The sequence below is a fragment of the Paroedura picta genome, chromosome 5, assembly GCF_049243985.1.
Source record: "Paroedura picta isolate Pp20150507F chromosome 5, Ppicta_v3.0, whole genome shotgun sequence".
NCBI classification, from domain to species: domain Eukaryota; kingdom Metazoa; phylum Chordata; class Lepidosauria; order Squamata; family Gekkonidae; genus Paroedura; species Paroedura picta.
In genome coordinates, this window is record NC_135373.1 from 109,562,326 (window position 1) to 109,586,120 (window position 23,795).

General features: G+C 46.8%; 2 protein-coding genes across 6 annotated transcripts in view; one reads left to right on the forward strand and one right to left on the reverse strand.

The window, feature by feature from the left end:
* The window catches only part of AGK (acylglycerol kinase), a 62,838-nt gene extending 50,649 nt beyond the window's left edge, over positions 1–12,189 (forward strand). For 4 of the 5 annotated variants that reach the window (XM_077339868.1, XM_077339866.1, XM_077339869.1 and 1 more), the window contains one exon: positions 1,505–1,677. In XM_077339868.1, the coding sequence (XP_077195983.1) occupies positions 1,505–1,639 (135 nt within the window). In that variant the 3' untranslated portion in view covers positions 1,640–1,677. Of the gene's footprint in view, positions 1–1,504; positions 1,678–11,968 lie in introns of those variants that run through there. The other variant, XM_077339867.1, reaches the window with a different exon arrangement.
* DENND11 (DENN domain containing 11) overlaps positions 2,504–23,795 on the reverse strand; it is a 36,065-nt gene continuing 14,773 nt past the window's right edge. The window contains exons 2-9 of the mRNA XM_077339865.1: positions 16,233–16,332; positions 14,964–15,122; positions 14,106–14,259; positions 11,961–12,099; positions 11,156–11,287; positions 10,366–10,516; positions 9,608–9,676; positions 2,504–8,570 (exon numbers count right to left, since the gene is read on the reverse strand). Of these exons, the coding sequence (XP_077195980.1) occupies positions 8,375–8,570; positions 9,608–9,676; positions 10,366–10,516; positions 11,156–11,287; positions 11,961–12,099; positions 14,106–14,259; positions 14,964–15,122; positions 16,233–16,332 (1,100 nt within the window). The 3' untranslated portion in view covers positions 2,504–8,374. The remainder of the gene's footprint in view (positions 8,571–9,607; positions 9,677–10,365; positions 10,517–11,155; positions 11,288–11,960; positions 12,100–14,105; positions 14,260–14,963; positions 15,123–16,232; positions 16,333–23,795) is intronic.

Below are 23,795 nucleotides of genomic sequence, written 5' to 3' on the forward strand. Positions count from 1 at the left end.
TCTTTCATGGTCTCCCAGGCTGACCCTGCTTAGCTTGAGAGATCTGATTGAACTAGTCTGGCCATCCAGGGCAGGGCTCCCATAGGTCTGTTGGGCAGGAGAGCCATGAAAGCTGTTGTGCTGTTGTGCCAAATCCCATTCCGATGCCAGGAACCTGCTATTTGTTGCAGCTTCCTCACTGCATTTTCATACTGAAATAGGCGCCTTCATCAACAGCTCCCAGCATGCGTGGCATTTTCTTTCCGTGCAGAAAATGCATGAGGTTAGAACCATACTAGGAACCTCATACTGAAAAAAACTGCTCCTAAATTCCTCAGGCGTCCACTGTCTTTTTGTAAATATTTATTTATTTATTTTGATTGATTAATTGATTGTATTTGTTGACCACCACTCCCGGGCCATGCTGGCTCATGGCGGTTTACAATAAAACGATAAAATCACATAGAACAGAAGAAAAAATATACAATCCTGCACCCTGGCGATAGAACTAATATAATCCCCTCCTCCCTTCTTTGCACACCCAACTGCAGCCACCTGCAGTCCCCAACCACTGTCTCGGGAGGTAATTTCTGCCCAGCTGACCGGCAAATAGGGCCTATAATAGGATCTATATAGGGAGGGACCCGATCTTCTTAGGCTGATCTCAACCAAATGCCTGGCGAAAGAGCTCTGTCTTACAGGCCCTGCGGAACTGAGATAGTTCCATCAGGGCTCTTAGCTCTTCTGGGAGTTCATTCCATCAGGTTGGGGCCAGAACAATGCTAATTTAATTCTTCTTATAGCATACTTTTAAATAGGAGATGGGGGGGCATTATTACTGCAGAGATGTACTTTGTGGCTTGCAAGGAAGGCTGGATGTGCTGGTTTTTATTCATGGAGATATCAGTGGCTTTGTCCCTGATGGCCAAATAGAATGCCTATGGGCAAAGGCAGATGGAAATGGAAGCTGTCATTAGAGGCTGTTGTTATTTTGACCTGCTTTTTTGAGCTTCCCCTGAATATCTGGCTGGTCCTTGTAAGAAAGATGATGCTGAATTCCGAGGTTTCTTGGTCTAAACTAGACTCTTCCTAAACATGTAACGCTCAAAGAGAGGGGAGCTCCATCTGTTTCCGCCATATATGCAAAAACAAAACTAAGTATGAGGCCAAATCAACTCCATGCTTTTGAATGATGCGATTTCCCCCCACAGTTATAAGTAAAGTTTAGCCCAACCACAGCAGTCCTCGGCTTGAAGGTCACGTTCCATCATGCCGGGGAGAGACTATGCCATGGCACCACTGAGAAGGCGAAAAAGCGGTCCATGCTTGAGGAATGAAGCACTTGATAAAAGAGGGCCTTGAGCAGCAACATTACCCAGAATGAGGAGTGTGACCCTATTTCTTGGCTTGTCCTGGAATATACCCATAGGGGGCAGGGCAGCTGCTCAGACCTGTCCTCAGGCAACATATCTGGTTAGTTCTCCTGTTTGGAAGTGGTGATGGCAACTCTGCATTCTCTTTGCAGGATACAGAAGGCTCCTTGGCTATAGACAACGAGGAATACGAAGCCATGCCCGTGGAAGTCACCCTGTTACCCAGGAAGCTCCGTTTCTTCTGTGACTCCCAGAAAAAAGAGCAAATGCTTCAAGGCGCGTCGTAGACAAAGCAGATGTCACTTCTTATTGCAAGTGGGTTTTTTTTTAAAAGATGAAAGTACTCAAAGCCATGCTAAACAGCAGCGGAAAAATTTACATGCTCTTTGCAAAGCAGCGAACACGGCTGAAGTCTGTTTGTGCACAAGCAGCTGTCAGACTTCTAGGTTGTCTTCTTAAAAAACGGCTGAAGTTACAGAGACTGCAGCAGATCACATGGCAGATGCACGAACCTTTTTTGAAACACGACTGTCCGGTGCTGTGTAAAGGAAGGAGTGTTTCCTCAATGAAAGTGCTATTTGGATTTTTTTCAGTATTACAAAGTGTGTTTCCTTTGGATATCTGAAATGCACACGCCCCCAGCCTAGAACGCCTGGAATCTGCCCCTGTTCCTGGGGCTATGCTGCAGTGATGCATACTTTTGTCTAGACTAAGTGAGATTCCAAAGCCTGTTACCCTGATAAAGAGTTGTCTGTCTCATGAGTTCTTGCTGGCTGCATCTGGCTGTGCAGGCAGAGGCCTCTTGTAATAACTCTGCCCTCCAAGATGGCTTTAATGTTGAAACAAACTTAGGACTTTAGCCAGACCCAAGCAGTGGGGGAATTGGAACCCAGGCCCTCATCGTAAAGGGAATTATAGCTGAAATCTTGCAACATGCCTTCCAGGAAGGCTCTTGAAGACTACAGTCATTCATGCCACTGTTCCCATACCCGAAGAAGCACCAAAAAGTTACCACAGGAAAAATTCCTAGCTGATCCACCCTTAAGATCACTTTTAAAAGCGATGCATGGCACTCTAGGATATCAAATTGCATCTTTCTCCCGTAAAGGTAAAAAAAGGAGGCTCAGAATAATTGGCAAAACACAGGCAGGTGTGTTAAAAGTGAATTTTATTAGGGTAAAAAAAGACCACTATTTACATAAAAGTTTTCTTCAGGATCCACACAGGCCTGCACACATTTAGCGCCTTTCCTCTATCTGACAACCAAAGCATGTCACAGAAATTGCTTGTATTAATAAAGGAAAGTACTCGGTCACAGTTTAGAGAGGAGAGTCTGGCTGCTGGTCAGATAGTATTTATCCTTACTGGTAAAAGGTATCCCCTGTGCAAGCACCGAGTCATGTCTGACCCTTGGGGTGACGTCCTCCAGCGTTTTCTTGGCAGACTCAATACGGGGTGGTTTGCCAGTGCCTTCCCCAGTCATTACCATTTACCCCCCAGCAAGCTGGGTACTCATTTTACCAACCTCGGAAGGATGGAAGGCTGAGTTAGCCTTGAGCCGGCTGCTGGGATTGAACTCCCAGCCTCATGGGCAGAGCTTTCAGACTGCATGTCTGCTGCCTTACCAGTCTGTGCCACAAGAGGCTCCCCTTACTGGGGACATGGTCTTAAGCAGCTGAACACCACAGCTCCAACTAGGAAATGGTCACCCTTGACTTACATAGCAAGTGCAAGTCCCTCTCTGTCAAGCAACGTGGGGGAGGGGGTCTTTCCAGTCTTGCACTCAATATATGAATGCAGCTTCCTTTATTTGTTCTCACAGCCCTCATCCAGAGCGAGAGAGGACCACTGTAGTGATAGCTGACTAGTCAGATGTATTTACTAGTTCTGTAAAAAAAAAAACTGCTCCATGTGCTCTCCTAAGAGTCAAGCTGCTGACTTTCCAGAGATGGCACCATCTCCAGAGTGGAGGCTATTGCTTTGTATGTTTGGGGGTTTTTTGGGTTCCTTCCTGTGCATCCATCACTTGATGGCTTGCACGTGGGACCACACACGGCCATTATTGCCTTGAAGCTGCTATTCACAGATTCAAGTGGGCAGCCGTGTCGGTCTGAGGTAGCACAATGAAATTTGAGTCCAGTAGCACCTTTAAGGCCAAGAAAGATTTATTCAAGGCGTGAGCTCTGAGGAAGTGTACCTGCACACAAACACTCACGCCTTGAATACATCTTTGTTGGTCTTAAAGGTCCCATTGGACTCAAATTTTGATGTGCTATTCACAGGAGAAGATTCCGTGCGTTCGGCTGCCAATAATCAAGTGATTGCCATGCAGTGCGGGAACCTTCCCGCTGCTGCAAATCATGCTTGCTGAAAGAAATGCACTGTGCAGTAGTCATTTTTTAGGGCTTGAAGGAACCGAGGGAGACTTTTACGTTTCTAGTGTTCCTAGAGGGAACAGGAGGGAACGTAGGCGGCCAAGGTGAGAGCTCATCTTGACTTGGGCAAGCCAGGGGTTTTTTTGTTTTTGTTTTTTTAATAAAATGCAGAGCAACACATTATTTTGCTTTCATGGTTTACTTCTCAGACTAATGCGCAGGAATGGGAACATCTCTGATTCATCACAGACTTCCCATGCAGTTGTGGCTTCTCCAGTGGTCCTGCAGCAGGCACTCGGATTTCATAGAATCATAGAGTTAGAAGGGACCTCCTGGGTCATCTAGTCCAACCCCCTGTATTATGCATGACACAACTCTATTGTTCATCCACTGTCACCTGCCACCCCCTTGAGCCTTCACAGAATCAGCCTCTCCGTCAGATGACTGTCCAGCCTCTGTTTAAAAATTTCCAAAGATGGAGAACCCACCACCTCCTGAGGAAGTCTGTTCCACTGAGAAACTGCTCTGTCAGTAACTTCTTCCAGATCTTTAGATGGAATTTCTTTTGAATTAATTTCATCCCATTGGATCTGGTCCGTCCCTCTGGGGCAAGAGAGCTCTCCTCCATCTTCTATATGGCACCCTTTCAACAATGCTCTAACAATTTGAAGCAAAGAAAATAGAAACACCCACCCCTGACATTTCAGGAAAGTTATAGCATCTCCTTTTCAAATGGAATCAAGGTAGCCCTGGGCCAAGTGGCGGACTGCATGGGTCTATCCCAGGGGTAGTCAAACTGCGGCCCTCCAGATGTCCATGGACTACAATTCCCAGAAGCCCCTGCCAGCAAATGCTGGCAGGGGCTTCTGGGAATTGTAGTCCATGGACATCTGGAGGGCCGCAGTTTGACTACCCCTGGTCTATCCCAAGAGACCTGTCTAATTGTGTCAGAGTGGTTTGAGCCTCCCTAACATCTTTAAGGGAAGGCAGCACCGTATAGCCTGACCTTTTTAGATCTTGGCAGCAAAGCAGGGTCTGTATTTGGAAGGGAGACCTCCAAGGACGGCTCTGCAGAGGAAGGCCATGGCAACCCACCTCTGCTTCTCGCTTGCCGTGAAAGCCCCTTGCTGGGGTCACCATAAGTCAGCTGTGCCTGGAGGGGCATACGTACCTGTGTAACTCACTGCAGGGCAAGGCATCGGAGAATAACAAGCAGCAGCTGCTGCTGCCTTTTTTGATTTAGGGGAGGAGGGAATGGACATCATATTGGTACAAACTGAATTGTAAAAAGAACTGAAGGCCACAAATCTATGGTGTTTCTTAAAATAGGGGGAGAAGGGCTCTCGTGGCCCGATGTAAACAAACTGCTCAGAATCGGAGGCCTTCTTTGCCTGAGCGTTATAACTTAATTTTAAAAACCGCTTGGACCTTCAGAGACGACTCTCAAGCATGAAGCTCCCTGGGTCACCTGGGGTCGGCCGTCCCCCCACTAGCATAGTTGTGAGGGCAAAAGGTAAGGCAACCTTGTATGGTGTCGCTCTGAAGGAGAACAATGCAAGAGAGACGTTTCAAGACTTCCTGGTCTCGGAACTGCAACTCAGTAATTTGCCCGATAATAAACGGAACACAGGCAGAAATACAAATCAGAGGCCTGACTCTTTCAGGAAGCTGCCGTGGCAGACAGCAAGAGAAGTGACCATTGCTGAGGTTTCGCTTTCTTAATTATTGGCTTCCTGATATGAAGGAAGTTCTCATTGCGTGAGGGTGAATCCTCCCTGCAGGACACCTAGAAATGAGGCAAGAGGGAAGGGTTATAGAGGCGGAAGGGACGGACCTCTCCCAGTCAAATAGGAACGCCATCAGATATTATGGCCCACAAACGGATTCTTTAATTGCATCCACCCCGTTCTTTATATATACATATATAGATTTAAAAAAATGCTTAGTACTCTGCAAAGGGTAAGAGTGCAACACAGCAGAAGGCCAGGAGAAGGTTGCCTATATTCAAAGCACTAAAAGCAGGACAGGAAAAAGGGGAATCTTCCCTGCGAGGGCTGCAGTGAACAGCAGTCGGGGACTGCAGTGCTACGCGGCCCAAGGAGCATGTTCCAGTATGGACTGGCCTCTGTCGAACCGCCTGTTCTCAGGGGGGTGGCTGAGAGGTGCCTGATGGACCCCAGATACCCACGAACTGAAGGGAAAGCAAGGAGAGGACAGCATCTGGCCCACGCTGCTTGGTAACAAACTACCCAGAGGAGCCCTTGTTCGAACTTTAGCAAGGGCTAGCGGTGCTCTCTCTGCCTGCTGGCTCACTCCCCTTCTCCATAAGCATCACCAGAGGGCGTGGCAAGAGCTTAATCACTCCAGCTGCTAAAAATGCCACAGTCTGTGGGATTCAATCTGTTTCCCTTGTGTATCCCCCAGATCTGCAAGATCCCATGAGCACGGAGAGTTACCTAGCTGCCCAGGGCCACTAGGTGGTGGTGGTGCGGTGCTTAAGCATCCTCTCGCTGCACGCCATGGTTCCAGCCTGAACTGGGTCACACGCACTTGGGAATTCCTGGCACGGAACTCGCAGCGCACGCCTGACAGTGCAGATCCAGGGAGGCCACAAGGAAAGCAGCTCAATACTGTCTGTGTCAGGGGAAGGGAAGTAGATGGTTTGTGTCTCCAGTCTTGGAGAAGACTCTACACCAGGGGTAGTCAAACTGCGGCCCTCCAGATGTCCATGGACTACAATTCCCATGAGCCCCTGCCAGCAACGCTGGCAGGGTCTCATGGGAATTGTAGTCCATGGGCATCTGGAGGGCCGCAGTTTGACTACCCCTGCTCTACACCGACGCGTGCACTGGCAGTTCATTACGGGGATCAGGAGTCATGTCATGGGGAGGGGAGACCAAGCATCCTAGCTGCCTTGCTGGCATTAACTGAATTGCATTTCACGCAGCAATGAGGACACGCCTGCAGCAGCCAGCCGGGGGTAAAAAACCAAACAGGCTAAACTCTCCATGGTGTTAATGAAACCTGCAGCTAGATCCTGGTGCGCTTGACAGCAAGCAGAAGACAGCGAACCTGCCATGCAGAACAAGTCACCAAGAAGCGGCCCAGATGGACGCAAACCACAGCCGAAACCTCTGCAAATCCGGATTCTAGACCTTGCAGGCTCTTTTGCCCGAGGCAGAACTTTGCAGGCCCAGTGGCTCCTGCAAGCAGCACTTCTGTGGGAGAAGTGCAAAGGCCTCACTGCTGCCTAGACCTCTTTCTAAAGCCAGACTGCACCCAGAACATTGGCAGGGGGAGAAGATCCCCCTGCATTTTGCTACAACTGCAGCACAGCCCCATTGTCACCTCTTCAGCCGCTGAGCCAAAAAGGGGCTTCATGGGGAGATGTGTTTCTGATGCTGTTCCCTGCAAGAGAACAATGTTTGCCCTCATGCAGAAGGAACCACAGGAAGCTGCCTTATCCTGAGCCAGACCATTCTCTACCAAGGTCAGTGCAGTTTACTCTGACCAGCAGCTGCTCTCCAAGGTCTCAGGCAGAGGCCCTCCCTAACATAGGGCCTGATTCTGTTAAGAAACTAGGGGTTCTCCGTGCAAAGGTTCCGACACTGAGCCACAGCCGGAGCAAAAGAACAGAGGCGTGATGGTAACTGGGCCCATCACCCGTGCAGCTACCTCTAAGCTGAAACACCCGTTAGGCAAAGGTGGAGAAGAGTCCAATTCTATAGCTGCTGGTGCCACAGATTCTGCACAAAACAGCATGAGGGGCAAGGTTAATATCGCTGGCTGGAAATGGGATCACGTGTCATTGGTCCTTCCCCCCTTTTTTGGATGTAGTTATGAGAGGTCCACAGGAGCTAACACCAAGTAGGATCTGCCAAGATGTAATAAACATGGTGGCATGGAATAGGACGGGACTATGACGTTGATTCCCACTGTTCAGGCACAAAAAGAAGGAGGGCTACCCAAGGCCTATTGCTTTAGTAATTCCGGACACAGGAGAATCAACCACCCTCCCCTTTTACCTCCTGCCACCGTCGGGGGCGGAGGGGGGCACTGGATTCAACAGCACAATATGAACCCTGCAGCTAAGCCAGAATTCAGGAGGAAATTCCCTATGTTGTAGAGGCACGGCTGTCCAAGCATGCATAAACTACAACTCGAGTTGTGGGATGCAAAATCCAAGGAGGTTGCTTCTACCTGTGTGGAAGGGGGTGTTGCCTGCAGACAAGACAAAGGCTCAAAAGCAGCATAATGTTTCACGTTGGTCCCCAAGAGAGAAAAGTGCTTTGCTCCTCTACCACCGTTCCCAGCCAACAGGGCCCTGGTTAGGACCGCAGAGCCCCTCGTGCTGAGTCCTTTTGAGAGTACAGAAGGGAAGGAAACACACCAACAGCCCCCCAGGTCTCAAAAGGCAAGAGGGGAGCCTGGGCAGTCTATCCTGGAAAAGAGAAGTCACCATCTTGGTTAGGACGCCTGAATTTCTTTTTTTAAGTTAACTGGATGAAAATGATAAATAATGCTTTCTGGAAAGTGTTCTCTTAAATAAAAGGCAATCCTTCAAGGCGTCGGTCCTGGTGGGTTCCAGGAAGTCTGCACGGGGTCACTGCCATCCCATCGCCCTTGTGAACGTCCTTTCCTTCTCCTTTAGGTGCAGCAAGGGTTATCGATGACCAGCATGACGTCAATGCCGTAGACTTCCAGCAGGTCCATGAGGAAGCTACGGTCTCCCTGGGGGTCCAAGCCCATCCCTCGGGCATGGTCAGCTGTCAAGGTCTTGTCCTGGCTGGCTGAAACCTCCATCAGGGTCTGAAATATTCGGTTGTTCTGCTCCATGAAAAACCTGTAGATAGAACGGGAAGTGGAAGTATGTGAGGCCCAACCGAATATCTCCTGCGGAAGCCACCAATGTAGCATTGGCATCTTTTACTTGGAAGGGTAACCTACAGCCCAGGAGCTGAGCCTGCGACTGTCTAAAAATGAACCGCACAGCAACGGTACTATAAGGGGAAGCAGCTCTCTGCAGCCTTTCTAGCAAACCTCATGTCTGGAGGAAGATTGTACTGATTCACACGTGGTGCTGCAACACAACGAGATGCTCAAAAGGTCCCTCCTCCGAATTCTAGTTCGTTCATGCAATCGATACATTCTCCCTCGAGAATTTATTTTGGGCTCACCTTTCCGCTTTGCTATTCTCAAAGGGCTTTGATTCTCGTGCCTCCAGCTTCCTGGTACGTGGATAAATCCACTCCTACGGTTCCTAGATCTTTGGAAGGCCATGGAAGAGTTACGTCAATGAATCAAAGACCTTGGAACTCGATCACTATTCGCAAGCATGGCATATGGATGGCAACTGGACTTATTTTTAGATCTTTGGAAACTGCTATGTAGATCCGCCATCATCACTGTGATATTTTTGTCTTCATGCATATTGTTTTTAGAAGTTATCTGTTGGCCATAGAATCATAGAATTGGAAGGGACCTCATGAGTCATCCAGCCCAACCCCCTGCACTATGCAAGACACTCACATCCCTATCGCTCGTCTACTGTAACCTGCGACCCCCTTGTGCCTTCACAGAATCAGCCTCTCAGAATCTGCAGTTAGACTCCTAGGCAGCCCATTGACCCAAAGGTCCCCGGCACCATACAGTCTACAATCATCTGGGGAAGACACTACAGGGACTTTCGCCTGCAAGCCCCTTTTGCTGCCCTTCTGTCTTGAGAAGCCGACATGCATCTTATCTGAATCATAGAGTTGGAAGGGGCCATACAGGCCATCTAGTCCAACCCCCTGCTCAACCTAAGCCATGATCCAAATCCTCCCCACCATCACCCTCCCTGGTAGTGGAACTTTAAAGACTCCCTCGCACACAACTCACAGGATGAAGAGGTCCTCTTCACAAGAGCTGCAGTCCCCGTCCACTTCCTGGGAGTACATCAGCATCTGCCTGAAAGAACGACACCTCCATGGCTTTGGTGTTCAATGTTCAGGAACAGCCCTCCTTGCGCTTTTCAGAAGCTATTTTGCGTGTGGCCTTCACCACGGGAGCCCCCTGACTGCCCTTACGTCTCAACTCTCCATCTGGTGGACCATCCAGCACAGCACAGAAGTATCACTTTGACAAACAGGGACCTGGTGGCTGCCTACAGCAGGGGTAGTCAAACTGTGGCCCTCCAGATGTCCATGGCAGGGGCTCATGGGAATTGTAGTCCATGGACATCTGGAGGGCCGCAGTTTGACTACCCCTGGCCTAAAGGTAAAGGTAAAGGTATCCCCTGTGCAAGCACCGAGTCATGTCTGACCCTTGGGGTGATGCCCTCTGGCGTTTTCTTGGCAGACTCAATACAGGGTGGTTTGCCAGTGCCTTCCCCAGTCATTACCTTGTTTACCCCCCAGCAAGCTGGGTACTCATTTTACCGACCTCGGAAGGATGGAAGGCTGAGTCAACCTTGAGCCGGCTGCTGGGATCGAACTTCCAGCTTCATACAGTTACAGAATTCTTGTCCACATTTGCAAAATGCCCAGGAGGCATTCAGGTGGTACTTGTGAGGGCAGAATAAAGGGACTGGGAGACAGAGGGGGGGAAATGCTTCGGTTAACCATACGCAGAGCTACTGGGGGAGTTTTTGGTGCTACCTCTGATCGTTGAGCCTCCTGTACTTTTCCTTGTCTGCACCGTTGATCTTCAGGAGCGGCTGCAGATGCTCGTGGTGTGTCTTCACATTCTGGTTGTCCACGTAGACATCATAGAGATCCTTCTTCTCCTCAAAGATCTTCTCTGTTGTACCTACAGCAGAGGAGAAGGCAGCTTGTTTGCAGGCCAATTCTAAGCATGACTCAGAAGTCAAACCCAATGGGACTTAAAAGGTAAAGGTATCACCTGTGCAAGCACCAGGTCATGTCTGAACCTTGGGGTGACGCCCTCTAGCGTTTTCATGGCAGACTCAATACGGGGTGGTTTGCCAGTGCCTTCCCCAGTCATTACCGTTTACCCCCCAGCAAGCTGGGTACTCATTTTACCGACCTCGGAAGGATGGAAGGCTGAGTCGACCTTGAGCCGGCTGCTGGGATTGAACTCCCAGCCTCATGGGCAGAGCTTCAGACTGCATGTCTACTGCCCTACCATCCTGCGCCACAAGAGGCTCTTGGGACTTACTCCCATGTAATTATCCCATGTACAGGGATACAGCCTGAATTGGGGCAGCCCTGCCTTTTAAGCTTTCATGCAGATAAACCAGAAGTCCTCATCCAAAAGTAAGGCCGCAGGGTTGCTTGTTGTCGGGCCTGCGGTGGGCTAACACAGCCGCCCCTCCGGGATTAGCTAGCAGGGAGTCTGTGAGCAGCAGACAAACATTTGCAAGAGCAGAGCTGCAGAATGCCTGAGATCCCAAAGCAAGCAAATGCACGTCAGCCCTTTCCTACTTACAGGCCACGTATGACATTTCCGTCTCCAGCATCTCGATATCTGCCACGTTGACGTAGAAGAAAGGCTTGGACTCTGGGACGGTCCCACCAATGCCGGGCAGGGAAACATTGGCTAGGCAGCAGCAGCAATAAACTTCAGACAAGGACAAAAAAGATGAGGAAGCTACATAAGGACATTGTTGAAAATCCCAGGACCGCTGAAAACCTGGGCCTGAAGAGCAGCTAGGTTTGCAGTCCTGTAGCACTTTAGAGACCAACAACATTGTTTGATTATAAGCTTATGAGAGTCAGAGTTCCCTTCGACAGATACGAGTCAGAACTGAAACATCTGTGACATTATATCCCAGTAAGAAAGTGTGTGTGTGTGGGTGGGGGGGGGGGGTTTGCAAAGAAGAAACTCATATGCAAAGGTACAGTGCATTTAGTGATTAGGTTGACTGGAACAGAAAAGAAATGCCTGGGGCAGAAAATCAGTATCTGTAGTGCAATAAGAATCTTATGTCCCTATTTAGCACCTTTCCCGGGGGAGGGGGGTATTTCTTGTTCTGAACTTGTGAATGAACTCAAATCCAGCAATTTCATATTGTAATCTTCGCTTGAAGCTTCTCTGTTTAAGGATTGCTACTCTGAGATCCACAATCCAATACCTATACATTTCTTCGAATAATAACCAAGTCGTATTTTGAAAGAGGAATGAAAATCGCTTTTCTTGTGTTTACATCACTTATATTTTTATTATTATTTCCACTGCCCCTCCTTCTCTGGCACCCTCCCTGTCCCCCCCCCCCCCCCATTCTGTTCCATACCTCTATAGCAGACCACACCGACCGGAGGAGGTGAGAATATCAAAATCCGTTTGCGAAGGAGAGCGAACTTCCAGAGGGTGAGGATCTGCTCACCAAAGAACTTGATGAACTGAGACATGCAGCCTGCAGGATGTGTGATCTGCATCCAGAGGGGCAATAAAATTGGGAAGTGGGAATTAGCGACAAGACAGGAACAAGATGGATCCAACTGAGGGCAGGGGGCATGGGAATACAACTCTGGTGCCAAAACAGTACCTCCAAGAAGGGAAGGGGCAGTGCACTCGAGCCGAACTCGACCTTGTGAGGGAAATTGTTGACAAAGAGAAATTTGTGGGGTTCTTTGGCAGGCCTTGAAAAATTCGATGCAGGGTTTTTATTTATTTATTTAAGTTTATATTCCACCCTTTCTCGAGTGACTCAGCGCGAAAGCAAGAGAGAAGTAAACAGAAGATTACTGGAATTTTATTTCGCAGTGTGCGTAAATTATTGGTCTCTTTCACAGTTTTATTATTTTATGAGAGGGAACTTTACTTTCTGGAATGCAAAATGGACACCTCCCCCCCCCCCATGAGCTTGGACCTCGTTCTTCTCATGAAGGAAATTTACCTCACAAAGCATCTAAAATTTGCATGGACTGTGCTCTATAGAAGACGATCATATTACCTCTCTTATCAACTCTGAGCACCTTATTATTTACCTACTTATGTTTATTTTATAATTAAATACATTTGCTTGGTGATAGGCAATCTATGTTGGATATTTGTGTGTAAAGGTCAGCCTGCTTATTAAAGATTCCTTGATGTGAGTCCCTAAGTTTGCCTGACAACAGACATATACTGCAAAAGTCCCTTTTCCAGTCCCTACAATGCTTCATGGTTGGACCATAAGGAAGGCCGAGCGTCAAAGAATTGAGGCTTTTGAACTCTGGTGCTGGAGAAGACTCTTGCGAGTCCCTTGGACTGCAAGGTGAACAAACCGGTCAGTCCTAGAGGAGATCAGCCCTGACTGCTCTTTAGAAGGCCAGATCCTGAAGATGAAACTCAAATACTTTGGCCACCTCATGAGAAGGAAGGACTCCCTGGAGAAGAGCCTAATGCTGGGAGCGATCGAGGGCAAAAGAAGGGGAGGACAGAGAATGAGGTGGCTGGATGGAGTCACTGAAGCAGTAGGTACAAACTTAAATGGACTCCGGGGAATGGTAGAGGACAGGAAGGCCTGGAGGATCATTGTCCATGGGGTCGCGATGGGTCGGACACGACTTCGCACATAACAACAACAACAATGCTTCAGCCTGTCCTTGTCTCCCATTGATCCATACAGCTGATAGGAACTGGTGGAAGACCAGCCTGAGCTGTGCAGCTCCACACATCTGGCTTTCCTTAGTGAGTTGTCTAAAAGCACCTGTTATCATTTCACCTATGAAGTTAGCCAAGCTTAGATAGTCCCTGGACCGCTCTAAATTTCTTGGAAGGAAGCCAATGTACAAATGTAACAAATTAAATACAGGGATATATTGGAAAGGGCACCTATTTTTCTGTGATGCCTTACTTCTGGCTGTAGCTGACAGCAATTTACAAGGAGCTACTACCATCGGGATACAAGAGACTTTGGGAACTCTGACCTGGCCAAAAATTAAGCCTGGTCAACACAAGTTTGACCAACATGCAGCACCAATTCACTATGCAAGCGAAGTCTAGTAAGGGGTGCCCTTCCCAGCAGGGAGAACCCCTTTCCGGTCATTATAAAATGCTTCCAGGTGAGGGTAGTGTCCTGGCACCTCTACCTGGTGTCTAGACTAAAACTATTACTGGCATGCAACACCAATGCACTATATAGCCAAGCAAAGTCTAGTAAGCCCCCTGTGTTCTATATCTAGAAGAAAAGTTGGTTCTTATATGCCACTTTTCCATACCCGAAGGAGGCTCAAAGCGGCCTTCCCTCTCCCCACGACAGACACCCTGTGGGGTGGGTGAGGCTGAGAGAGCCCTGATATCACTGCCCGGTCAGAACAATTCTATCAGTGCCGTGGCGAGCCCAAGGTCACCCAGATGGCTGCATGTGGGGGAGTGCAGAATCAAACCCGGCATGCCAGATTAGAAGTCTGCAGTCCTAACCACTACACCAAACTGGCTCTCTAATTCTTACCTTCATCTCAGGGTACATGTATCTGTGAATGGAAGGCAGCCAGTGGATGGGTTGCTGAGAACAAGGGGTGCCCTTCCCAGCAGGGAGAATCCCTTTCTTGTCATCATAAAATGCTTCTAGGTGAGAGTAGTGTCCTGGCATCTCTAGCTGGTGTCTGGAACACAGGCAGATACAGAAAAAGGCACATTAGCAACATATCCGTGGAGCGTGTCGATCCTTCAGCCAGCAGACTGGCAATTCTCGGCCTGCAATGGCAGCAAACAATTCCTCTCTGGGGCCAGGAGACTTTCCTACCATCCCCGCAAGATAAAGAGCGCAACAATACAGGTACTCTTATGTGTCAGCCTATGCGATATTTTCTCAGGCATTTTCTGCACAAATTATTCCTGGCAGATGCACAATAAGACCATAATACAAGATAATTTCACCCTGGGATGTTACCAATAGTCTGACAAAGGTAGCACCTGTTTGTACGTTTACAGTTCCTCAATCAAGCGGAGAAAGCCATGCACCTATGCAGAGAAATCTGCTTCATCCTTGACTTGTCAGTACAAACATTTTTGTCATGAACTGAACCTTCACACATAGGTGGGTTGTGGGGGAGTTCCTGTGTCCTGAATAGCTGGATCCAACCCCTGAAATAATGTTTCACTTGGATGTTTCACTGTACACAACAGGGGAGTATCCATTCTTGAGTAATGTGCTTCCAAATTACCTGATAACTAATAAAGGTTAAAACTCATTGCACATCAAGAAAAACCAATACAGTTCCCCCAAACAGACTGGAAACTGGAGTCCAACCATTCGGAGTACAAAAAAACCCTCCCTCCCAGTTCTTCCCCTTTTCCAGCAACGTACCTGACCTGGTTCTCCAGGAAGTGCATGTATCTATATAACAGGGTGTAGGAAGGAGAAAGAATCCCCACAGACTTCATGCGGGCGCCTCTTTCGACCTCGCTTTCGACGGGCATGTTGGCAAAACAGGCCAAGCCAAAGCAAAGGCCCTTCCGGAAGTAACTACAAAGGAAGACCATACGACACACAAGTAGGTTAGAAGGCAAAGGGAAGAAGTACGGCTACAGCAGGACAGGGCAGAAAGGCCCATGCAAAGACAGTGGGTGTCATGGCAACAACTAAACCATTGGTCTGCAACTGGTAGGATGTGTCCTGACCACCATTTTCCTTTGACATGTGTTTCCTTAATTTGGAGCAACTTGGATAGTGATAGAGATAGTCTCAATTGCTTGAGATAATGTTTGTGAATTTTAAAATGTAATTTTGTTGATTCTTTTAGCTGGAATGTTTTAAATGTTATACTATTTTAATTACCAATGAATACTTTATGTACACTGTAATTTGGTTATTGGTCTAGCACCGTAATAAAGACTATGATGATGATGACATGTGTTTCCTTTACTATTTGTCAGGATTTAAAACCACCAGTTAATGTTTTGGGGGTGGAACCCTAGTTAGCAAGAGATGTTGCCAGTCCCTTCCTCACAGTTAAAGGAGATTGATATGTCCACAATGGTAGAAACTATTTTTTAATGTTGCATCATGAAGATTTTTTAGTAGTTAGTTAGTTTTATTATTACGGTCGTAAGATCAGCACAAGATGATACAAAAACATCCATTTAGATTTTTTAGTATTTTTTTAGTATTCTCTTCTTCCTTTTAACTTTCTAAACTCTAAAATGGCTTACAATATAAAACAGAAGCTAAGCAGGGTCAACGCTGATTTTTACTTCGAGGAGTACAGGGTTGCTTTGTTGAGGCAGACACTGGCAAACCGCCTCTGGGAGTCTCTATCTTATAGGGTTGCCCTAAGTTGGCTGAAACTGGACAGCATTTTCTACCACCATCTACCCAACAATACTGCCATCGGGAACCCACCAGCATCATGCAAGAGGTGCAATTTCCCTCTACACACAGATCACTCCCAAATGGTCTCGCGATACACAGGCCTCCCTTCCCCCTGCACACATCATAACACTGGACATTTTGCTAGTCTACTGAAAAGATAACCCCCTGTACTTAACCAGTGATGGCTGGCTTGCAATTTCTGGCCAAAACAATGACAGATGCAATGAAGCAGAACTCCGGGATGCCAATGAGCAGCTCACTCACATGAAATCCGACTGAATTTTATGGGACCCACTGGCCATGGACTTGAACTCAACGCCTTCCAAGTCAATGTCTTGCGGCAAGCACCATTCAACCATGTTACCTGGAATTTCAGGGGAGGAGAGAGAGAGAGAGAGATGCAGTGTGAGTGCAGACCCCGGAAGAAACATCAAAACCACCAGCAAAACAGGACACATGTTCTACAAATGAAAATATGTTGGTTTATAGCAAAACAGCAACATGGAATAATGCAGCAATTGCACCCTGCCCCTCTGCCAGCTTGGTGTAGTGGTTAGGAGTGTGGACTTCTAATCTGGCAAGCTGGGTTTGATTCCATGCTCCCAAACATGCAATCAGCTGGGCGACCTTGGGCCCGCCGTGGCACTGGTAAAACTGTTCTGACTGAGCAGTGATATCAGGGCTCTCTCAACTTCACCTCCCTCACAGGGTGTCTCTTCGTCTTCGTCGTCGTCTTCTTCTCTGGAAAACCAACTCACTCTGCCTGAGATATGATCATTTGTTTTAAATTCTCTCACCTTGGCTAGAATTGCTAGAACAAGCATCTGATTATGTCAAGCTGCCCTTGGTCAATCATGCTTAGAGTTGGGAGGGAGCAGCAATTCAAAGGCAGAGAATTCTCTTCCAACACCAGCTAGCTGGAACCCAAGACCTTGTGCACACACCAGGCATGTTCTACAACCCCATCACCAAATATACCTTTCTAAAGTTGCCAGCCAAAGTTACTGCCTTACCAAGCAGGCCACATATATCTACAGGTACAACTAACCTGAATGGTTTTTCTAGACTCAATCTGGAATCACTGGAATCACATCTGGAATTAACATCAGCATATGTTGGATAATAATAATGTATTATCATGAAATATAGCATAAGGATGGTTGCCAAAATCAACACCCATTAAAACAATAAATATATTATTTAAAATGCTTTGTATACGTCTACAGCAGTGGTTCTCAACCTGGGGGTCGGGACCCCTTTGGGGGTCGAGCGACCCTTTCACAGGGGTCGTGGCAGGGCGAGCCGCCGGGATAGATTGAGATAGAGCGTTTGGCTGTGTGGAGCAGCGGAAAAGAGCGAGGTAGGACAAGAGGCAGAACTGAACTGAGAAATCCTGGAAAAAAAAACAAATTATATACAATCATGAACAATGGATCTTCACACCATTGGTCAGTTTTGATTTAATTTCTGGGAAAGAACACTTGCATAATTTCATGGTTGGGGGTCACCACAACATGAGGAACGGTATTAAAGGGTCACGGCATCAGGAAGGTTGAGAACCACTGGGCTAGTAAATCTCAAAACTGTGAGGGTAAAATGGTTGGGGGTCACCACAACACGAGGAACTATATTAAAGGGTTGTGGGACTAGGAAGGTTGAGAACCACTGGTCTACAACATACACAGAACTTATTATTTACCAGCAAAAGTTTGTCTTATATAAATATCATCTGGCTCAGTTCTGCAAGGCCTATAAGATGGAGCTCTTCTGCCAAGTGTTTGGTTGAGAACAGGGTAGTGACAAATGGCATCTAGGGTCCCTCCTTGAAACCATGACCTCTCATGCTGTCAGAAGATCTCAGCTAGAACTACAATTAATATTGTATTTTAATTCTGTATGATGATGATGCATGTTATTTTATGGGTTGTTTTAATGTTACTGATTTCATTGTATATTTTTTTATTTAAATGTTGTAAAGCCACCAAGAGCCAGTGACCGCGGGAATGGTGGCATAGAAATCTAAAGTATAAATAAAAATAAATACATTTTTCATGCTATACATTTGAATTAGTAAAACCTTGCCTTATAATCATGTCAATTGTTCCAAGAGAGAAAATATTTCACAGTAGGATCTGCCCGCCAATATTCACAAATTTCCTCAGAAACTCCTTCCCCCCATCAAAAAAGAAAAACGTTTTTCAAATTCTTCAAATTTTTTTTTTGCTGGACTTTTACATCTCTACATGTGTGAAGAAGAACATTATTTTGTCTGTCCTGATTTTACTGCCCTGAAGCACTCTAGTCATAAAGATTCTGGCTGACATTTGGCCTTAGGCACATTCTCAAATTGTAAAAGGGCTGCAATGTTAACTGCCAGTAAAAACTGTATCCCCCTCTCCCATCATATAACATTTATTAGATGCAGTAGACTGTCTTTATTTCACTGAGGAATCCGGTTTGTTGGACATATTATACAGGTTTTTTTTTACTTCAGTTGCCCTTTTTGTGAGCCAGTTTTAATGCAGTGTTTATTGTACATATTTCACCAGTATCTCTCTACGGCAGCCTTTCTCAACTTTTTTACTGCTGAGAAACCCCTGAAACATTCTTCAAGCTTCAAGAAGCCCTGGAAGGGACATGATCTGTGCAGAATACGGTTGGGAAGCAAAGCTGTGTACATGTCCGCCTGGAGCCCCTCCCCTTCCCACCCCATCTAGGCCCATCATTGGCTATGGGGAGGGGAGCAGTCCAATATGACCGTATATGGTCAATATCGCCCAATTCATGTTTAACAAATTTTAAAAATATATTAAGGTGACCAGATTTTAACATTGGTAGTGCGGGACACAACTGACTGGGGGGGGGGGGATTCCTGATTTAAAATCTGGTCTATATGGAGCAACAAAAATTATCATAGAACAAATAGAACGCAAAAATAGTATTGTAATATATATATTTTAAATTTCAACAGAAGTACAATTTGTCAAGTACCCCCAGATGTCCCTCCAAAAGTGGGACAATCTGGTCATCTTAAAATATATACAACATTAATTAATTCCCACCCATTCAGGAAAATGCTCCAGGACCCTCACCAAGCCCTGGCTGAGAACGCCTGATCTACTGCATTGTCTTTACAATTCTGTCGCTCGCCCTGAGTCTCCACCAGAAAGGTGATTCTCAGACTGAAATCAGACTTCAACTAAACCCCAGGAAAGTTAAAATGCCAACCCTTCTGCTAACAAATCAATTCAGAAACCCGGGGAAAAGATTTAAAACTGCGCCATCCACACAACAGTCTGGAGCAGCGGAAAAGAGCAAGATCAGCATGGTGGGACAAGAGTCAGAACTTCTGAGAAACCCCGGGAAAAAACCAATTTATATACAATCATGAACAATGGATCTTCACGCCATTGGTCAGTTTCGGTTTAATTTCTGTGAAAGAACACTTGCATAATTTCATGGTTGGGGGTCACCACAACATGAGGAACGGTATTAAAGGGTCGCGGCATCAGGAAGGTTGAGGACCACTGGGCTAGTAAATCTCAAAACTGTGAGGATAAAATGGGAGGGGGGAGCCATTTAATGCCACCCTGAGCTCTTTGGAGGAAGGGTAGGATCACAATAAACCAAAATGAAAACAAAGTATACAACTGAGTTATCAAGAGCCATTTCTTTAAAATGTGTATGGCATGTACTTCTCACCTGAGAACACTTTCAATGGGCTCATAACAGATCCTGATAGAAAACCAATCCATAAAAACTTTTTGGATGATCACCATTTATGGCTGTTATATTAACCATGATGGAGGATTATTAGGTGTATTTGGTTTCCTATTTTCCACAGCTGTAAAGAATCCGGGGGGGGGGGAGGGGGTCTGTTAGTAAACCGTAAGATAGCTGGTTCTCTCCCCACCGTTTGCATGGTAGGATTTCTAATAGAGCGTTGGAGATTTGACTGTCTGTGTGGTTTTTTCTTTTAAAGCTGCTTCATTAGCGACTAACACCACAACACATGGATTTTGACAGCGTGACTGAAGATAAACTGCATGTATGCAAGCAAATATTTTAAAACATGCTCGTTTTAAAAGGCATCACCATTTCAGCTTCTGCCTGAAATGCTGAAGAGCTACCATTAGAGTTATAAACTTACTCTCTGACATTTTGTGGTCTGGCTCTACCTCCTTGGCAGTCATTTTGTGGCTGCACCCGCACCCTCTGAAAAAATTTCAGAGGTGTCCACAAGCTCAAAAAGGCTGGAGATCTTGTATTAGGACATCTCTTACTGAAATAACCTCAAATGAATGGTCAAGTTATTTAGATATTTATATCCTGCTTGTTCCAGCAATGGGAAACCAAAGCGGCTTACAACAGTGTCCTCCCATCTTCCATGTTATCCTCCCCACCCTTTGAGGAAGGTTAGGCAGAGTGGGCATTCAGATCTGAACCTCCTGTATCCTAGTTTGGCACTGTAGCCACTGCATCAATATGGCGGCTACAGACCTGGGCAAACATGTCTTGGGGCAACCACTGAAAAGGCTCTGCTCTCAGTAACTGTCAATCTTGTTTGAGGCCTCATCTATCCCTGCTTGAAAATAGTAATTCCTGGAGAATAATAACTGCTCCAAGGTGGCTAGGCAGGAATATTTCTGGAAACTAGTTCTTAGCTATGTGCAGGCGGACAGGTTGGAGTCTTGTTTCTGGGCAACTAAGCAGTTTTTGACAGCTTGTTTATGAGACTGACTTGAGTTGCCTGTTATAAACCCAGCCTAGCAAAAAGTCAGTGCTGAAGAAGAAACACATGAAGCAGTCTTCTGTTGAGTCAGACTATTGGGCTGTTAACATCTGTTCTGATTGGCAGCAGCTCTCCTGGGTCTCATGCCGAATTTCACAACCAGCTGATGCTTTAAACTGGAGTTACAGGGACTGAAAATGGGACCTTGGAGAATTCCGGAAGTGACAGCACGAATTTGATCACCCTTCTAAGCATCTTGTTTGATTATACATGGCAGTGCAATCAAACGAGATGCCCAAAAGAGTGATGCTCAAATCTCTGCTGTCACTTCTAGCATTCCCCAGGGTTCAACCCAATCGATGAAAAAAGGGAAAGGGAGAATCACAGATCAAAAATCCTGCATCTTTTTCACACTGGAAATATTCTGTTGTCAATCATGATATTACTGTTGATGCTTGCTGACTTTATATCTCAGACTGGGCACAGGGGAAGTGGGAGAACAACCCTGATTTTATATCTCCCAAATTGACAAGCTTTCCTTTTTCCAAAACCTGCCTCCTAAAGCCAGTACATTGGAAAAAGACACCCAGATCATATAGACGTCTATAGTGTCACTGTCAAATTGCTGCCAATTCAGCTATGTTTTATTTAGAAAATGCTTGCAGCAAGAATGTAAATCAATGCATTTATATTTAGCTGCCAGGACCAAGAATTGTCTTTCAATTTCTTCAGGACATATGTTGTTGTTGTTGTCGTCAGCCATTCAGTTGTGTTGTTGATCCCATGGCTTCCCTCAGCTGTGCAGTATTCTGGCCGGTGTCTAGCTTGATTGCGTCCAACCACCGTACCATTTGTCGGCCTGGTTTCCTTTCTTCCTTTCTGCTTTCTCCATTGAGTTAAATCACATGATATGGCCAAAGTAAGTGAGCCAGAGTTTTGTGATTTTGCCTACTAAAGATATATCAGACTTTATGTGCTGTAGTATTTCCTTGTTTGTGGCTTTTGCTGTCCATGGAACCTGCAGAAGCCTTCTCCAACGCCAGAGTTCAAACGAACTGATTCTTCTCTTGTCCGATTTAAGGTTCTGTGGGGCTGATCTCATTTGGCAAAGAGTTCCACCAGACTGGAGACAGGGTTGAAATGGCCCTGGCTTTGGTTGAAGCCAATTTGATATCTTTACAGTTAGGGATCCGAAGAAGATTATTGTCACTAGACCTGAACGCTCTTTAGGGGACATAATGGAAGAGGTGATCCTGAAGATATTGGGTTGCCCAAGAAAACCTAGCAGGGGTAGCCAAATTGTGGATCTCCAGGTGTCCATAAAGCACAGTTCTAATGAGGCCCTGCCAGCATATGTTAGCAAGGGCCCATGGGAATTGTAGTCCATGGACATCTGAAGAGCCACCATTTGGCCACCCCTAATATAGAGTGAGGATCTGAAGCTGGGCCTCCTTGTCTAACCACTATACCACACTGGCTTTCACATTGGATACTGGATCACAGTGATGCTGGAATAACCAAGGAGTTGTGGCTGAGGCAACACAAAGTGCTTTGCTGTTGAAAAACAGCTATCCCAGAATCGTTGTTATGATAACTTGCAAACTTAATCCATACATGTGCTCCTTCTCTCTGGTAGTATCCCATCATCCCTCAACTTGACTTAATTGTGTACGTTGGGGGCATTAGGGACTTCCCCACTTCTTGCCTCCAGGAAACTACCCCAGGGGGAGTAGGCTAAAAGCACCATATGGGTTCTTGCGGCTTTGCTGACTTTCTTTCCCATCTGTTGTAGGCATGGGGCCAAAGAAGATCAGCGTAAGCACTGGCAATCTATCAGTCATCTCGCCTTTCTCCGATGTTTACAATGGGGCGGAGAAAACCACTTTGTTTGATCTGAAGAAGCTGGCTTTGTCTGAAGTCTGAGAACTTTAACCAGCCCTGCCATCACCAGCCGTTTCCCAAAGCTTCCAAAAGCAGCAGGATATGTACAAGGTTACAGTGGCAGCTTACAGTGGATGAGCGATAGGGTTGTGAGTGTCCTGCATAGTGCAGGGGATTGCACTGGATGATCTAGAGCAGCGGTCCGCAACCTTTCGGCCGCTGCGGACTGCTGCTATGGAGTGAGGGGAGAGGGCGGCCCAGGGGCCCGCGCGGCAGCCCCAGCACAAACGTGCATGCACGGACTGCCGCGCATGCGCGTTTGTGCCCAGCAGGGGCGGCCTTTGGCGGCCGATCTGTTTGCGGCCTGGCGAGCTTCTCGCTTCAGGGGGGGAGGGAATAAGGAGCCGCAGCCCGGCACCGGGCTGTGGCCCGCGGGTTGGGGACCACTGATCCAGAGGGTCCCTTCCAACTCTGTTATTCTATGATTCTAAGGAATGAAAATGACAAGCTCACCCCATTCACCAGTATGGTGATGGGGTGAGAAACCTGGACTTCTAGAAAGAGAACTGGGCTCAAATCAGCATTCAGCAGCGATGCTCACTAGTAGGTATCCTTGGGCCTGTCACAGCTGATGCAGCTGAGGTGAGGACAAAATGGAAGGAACCCTATGTATGGTACCCAAAGCTCTTCAGAGAAATCATTTTTTAAATGTGATAAATCAGGGGTAGTCAAACTGCGGCCCTCCAGATGTCCATGGACATCTGGAGGGCTGCAGTTTGACTACCCCTGTGATAAATGATCATAATCTGCTTTTCAGCTTTCTTGATGATGATAAGAGGGAAGGGGGGAAGGAGTTGGGTCTTGGGAAGAACCATACCTTTATGCACCCCTGACCAGGCACCTATTCAGGTTTTTGGCCTTCAAAGCCCGCTTTATTTTAAGTCATTTGGAAAAGGTCCTTCATGTTGACTCGCACAGCATGGGTTTTCAGGAGTAAAAACCTCGAGAGGGTTCTGATCAAAGTTCAATAACATTACTCTCACAGAGAGCCAGAATCAGAAGTGAAATGAAACATGCCGTTTCTCTGTTCCAGCGGTGCGTGGCTGATATTTGCAAGCCAACCTCCATTAAAACAGCTGTAAAGTTCATACCAACTGAGCCTTTTGTACCACCGTATTCATTAATGGATCTCTTAGAACTACCCTGATTGGAAA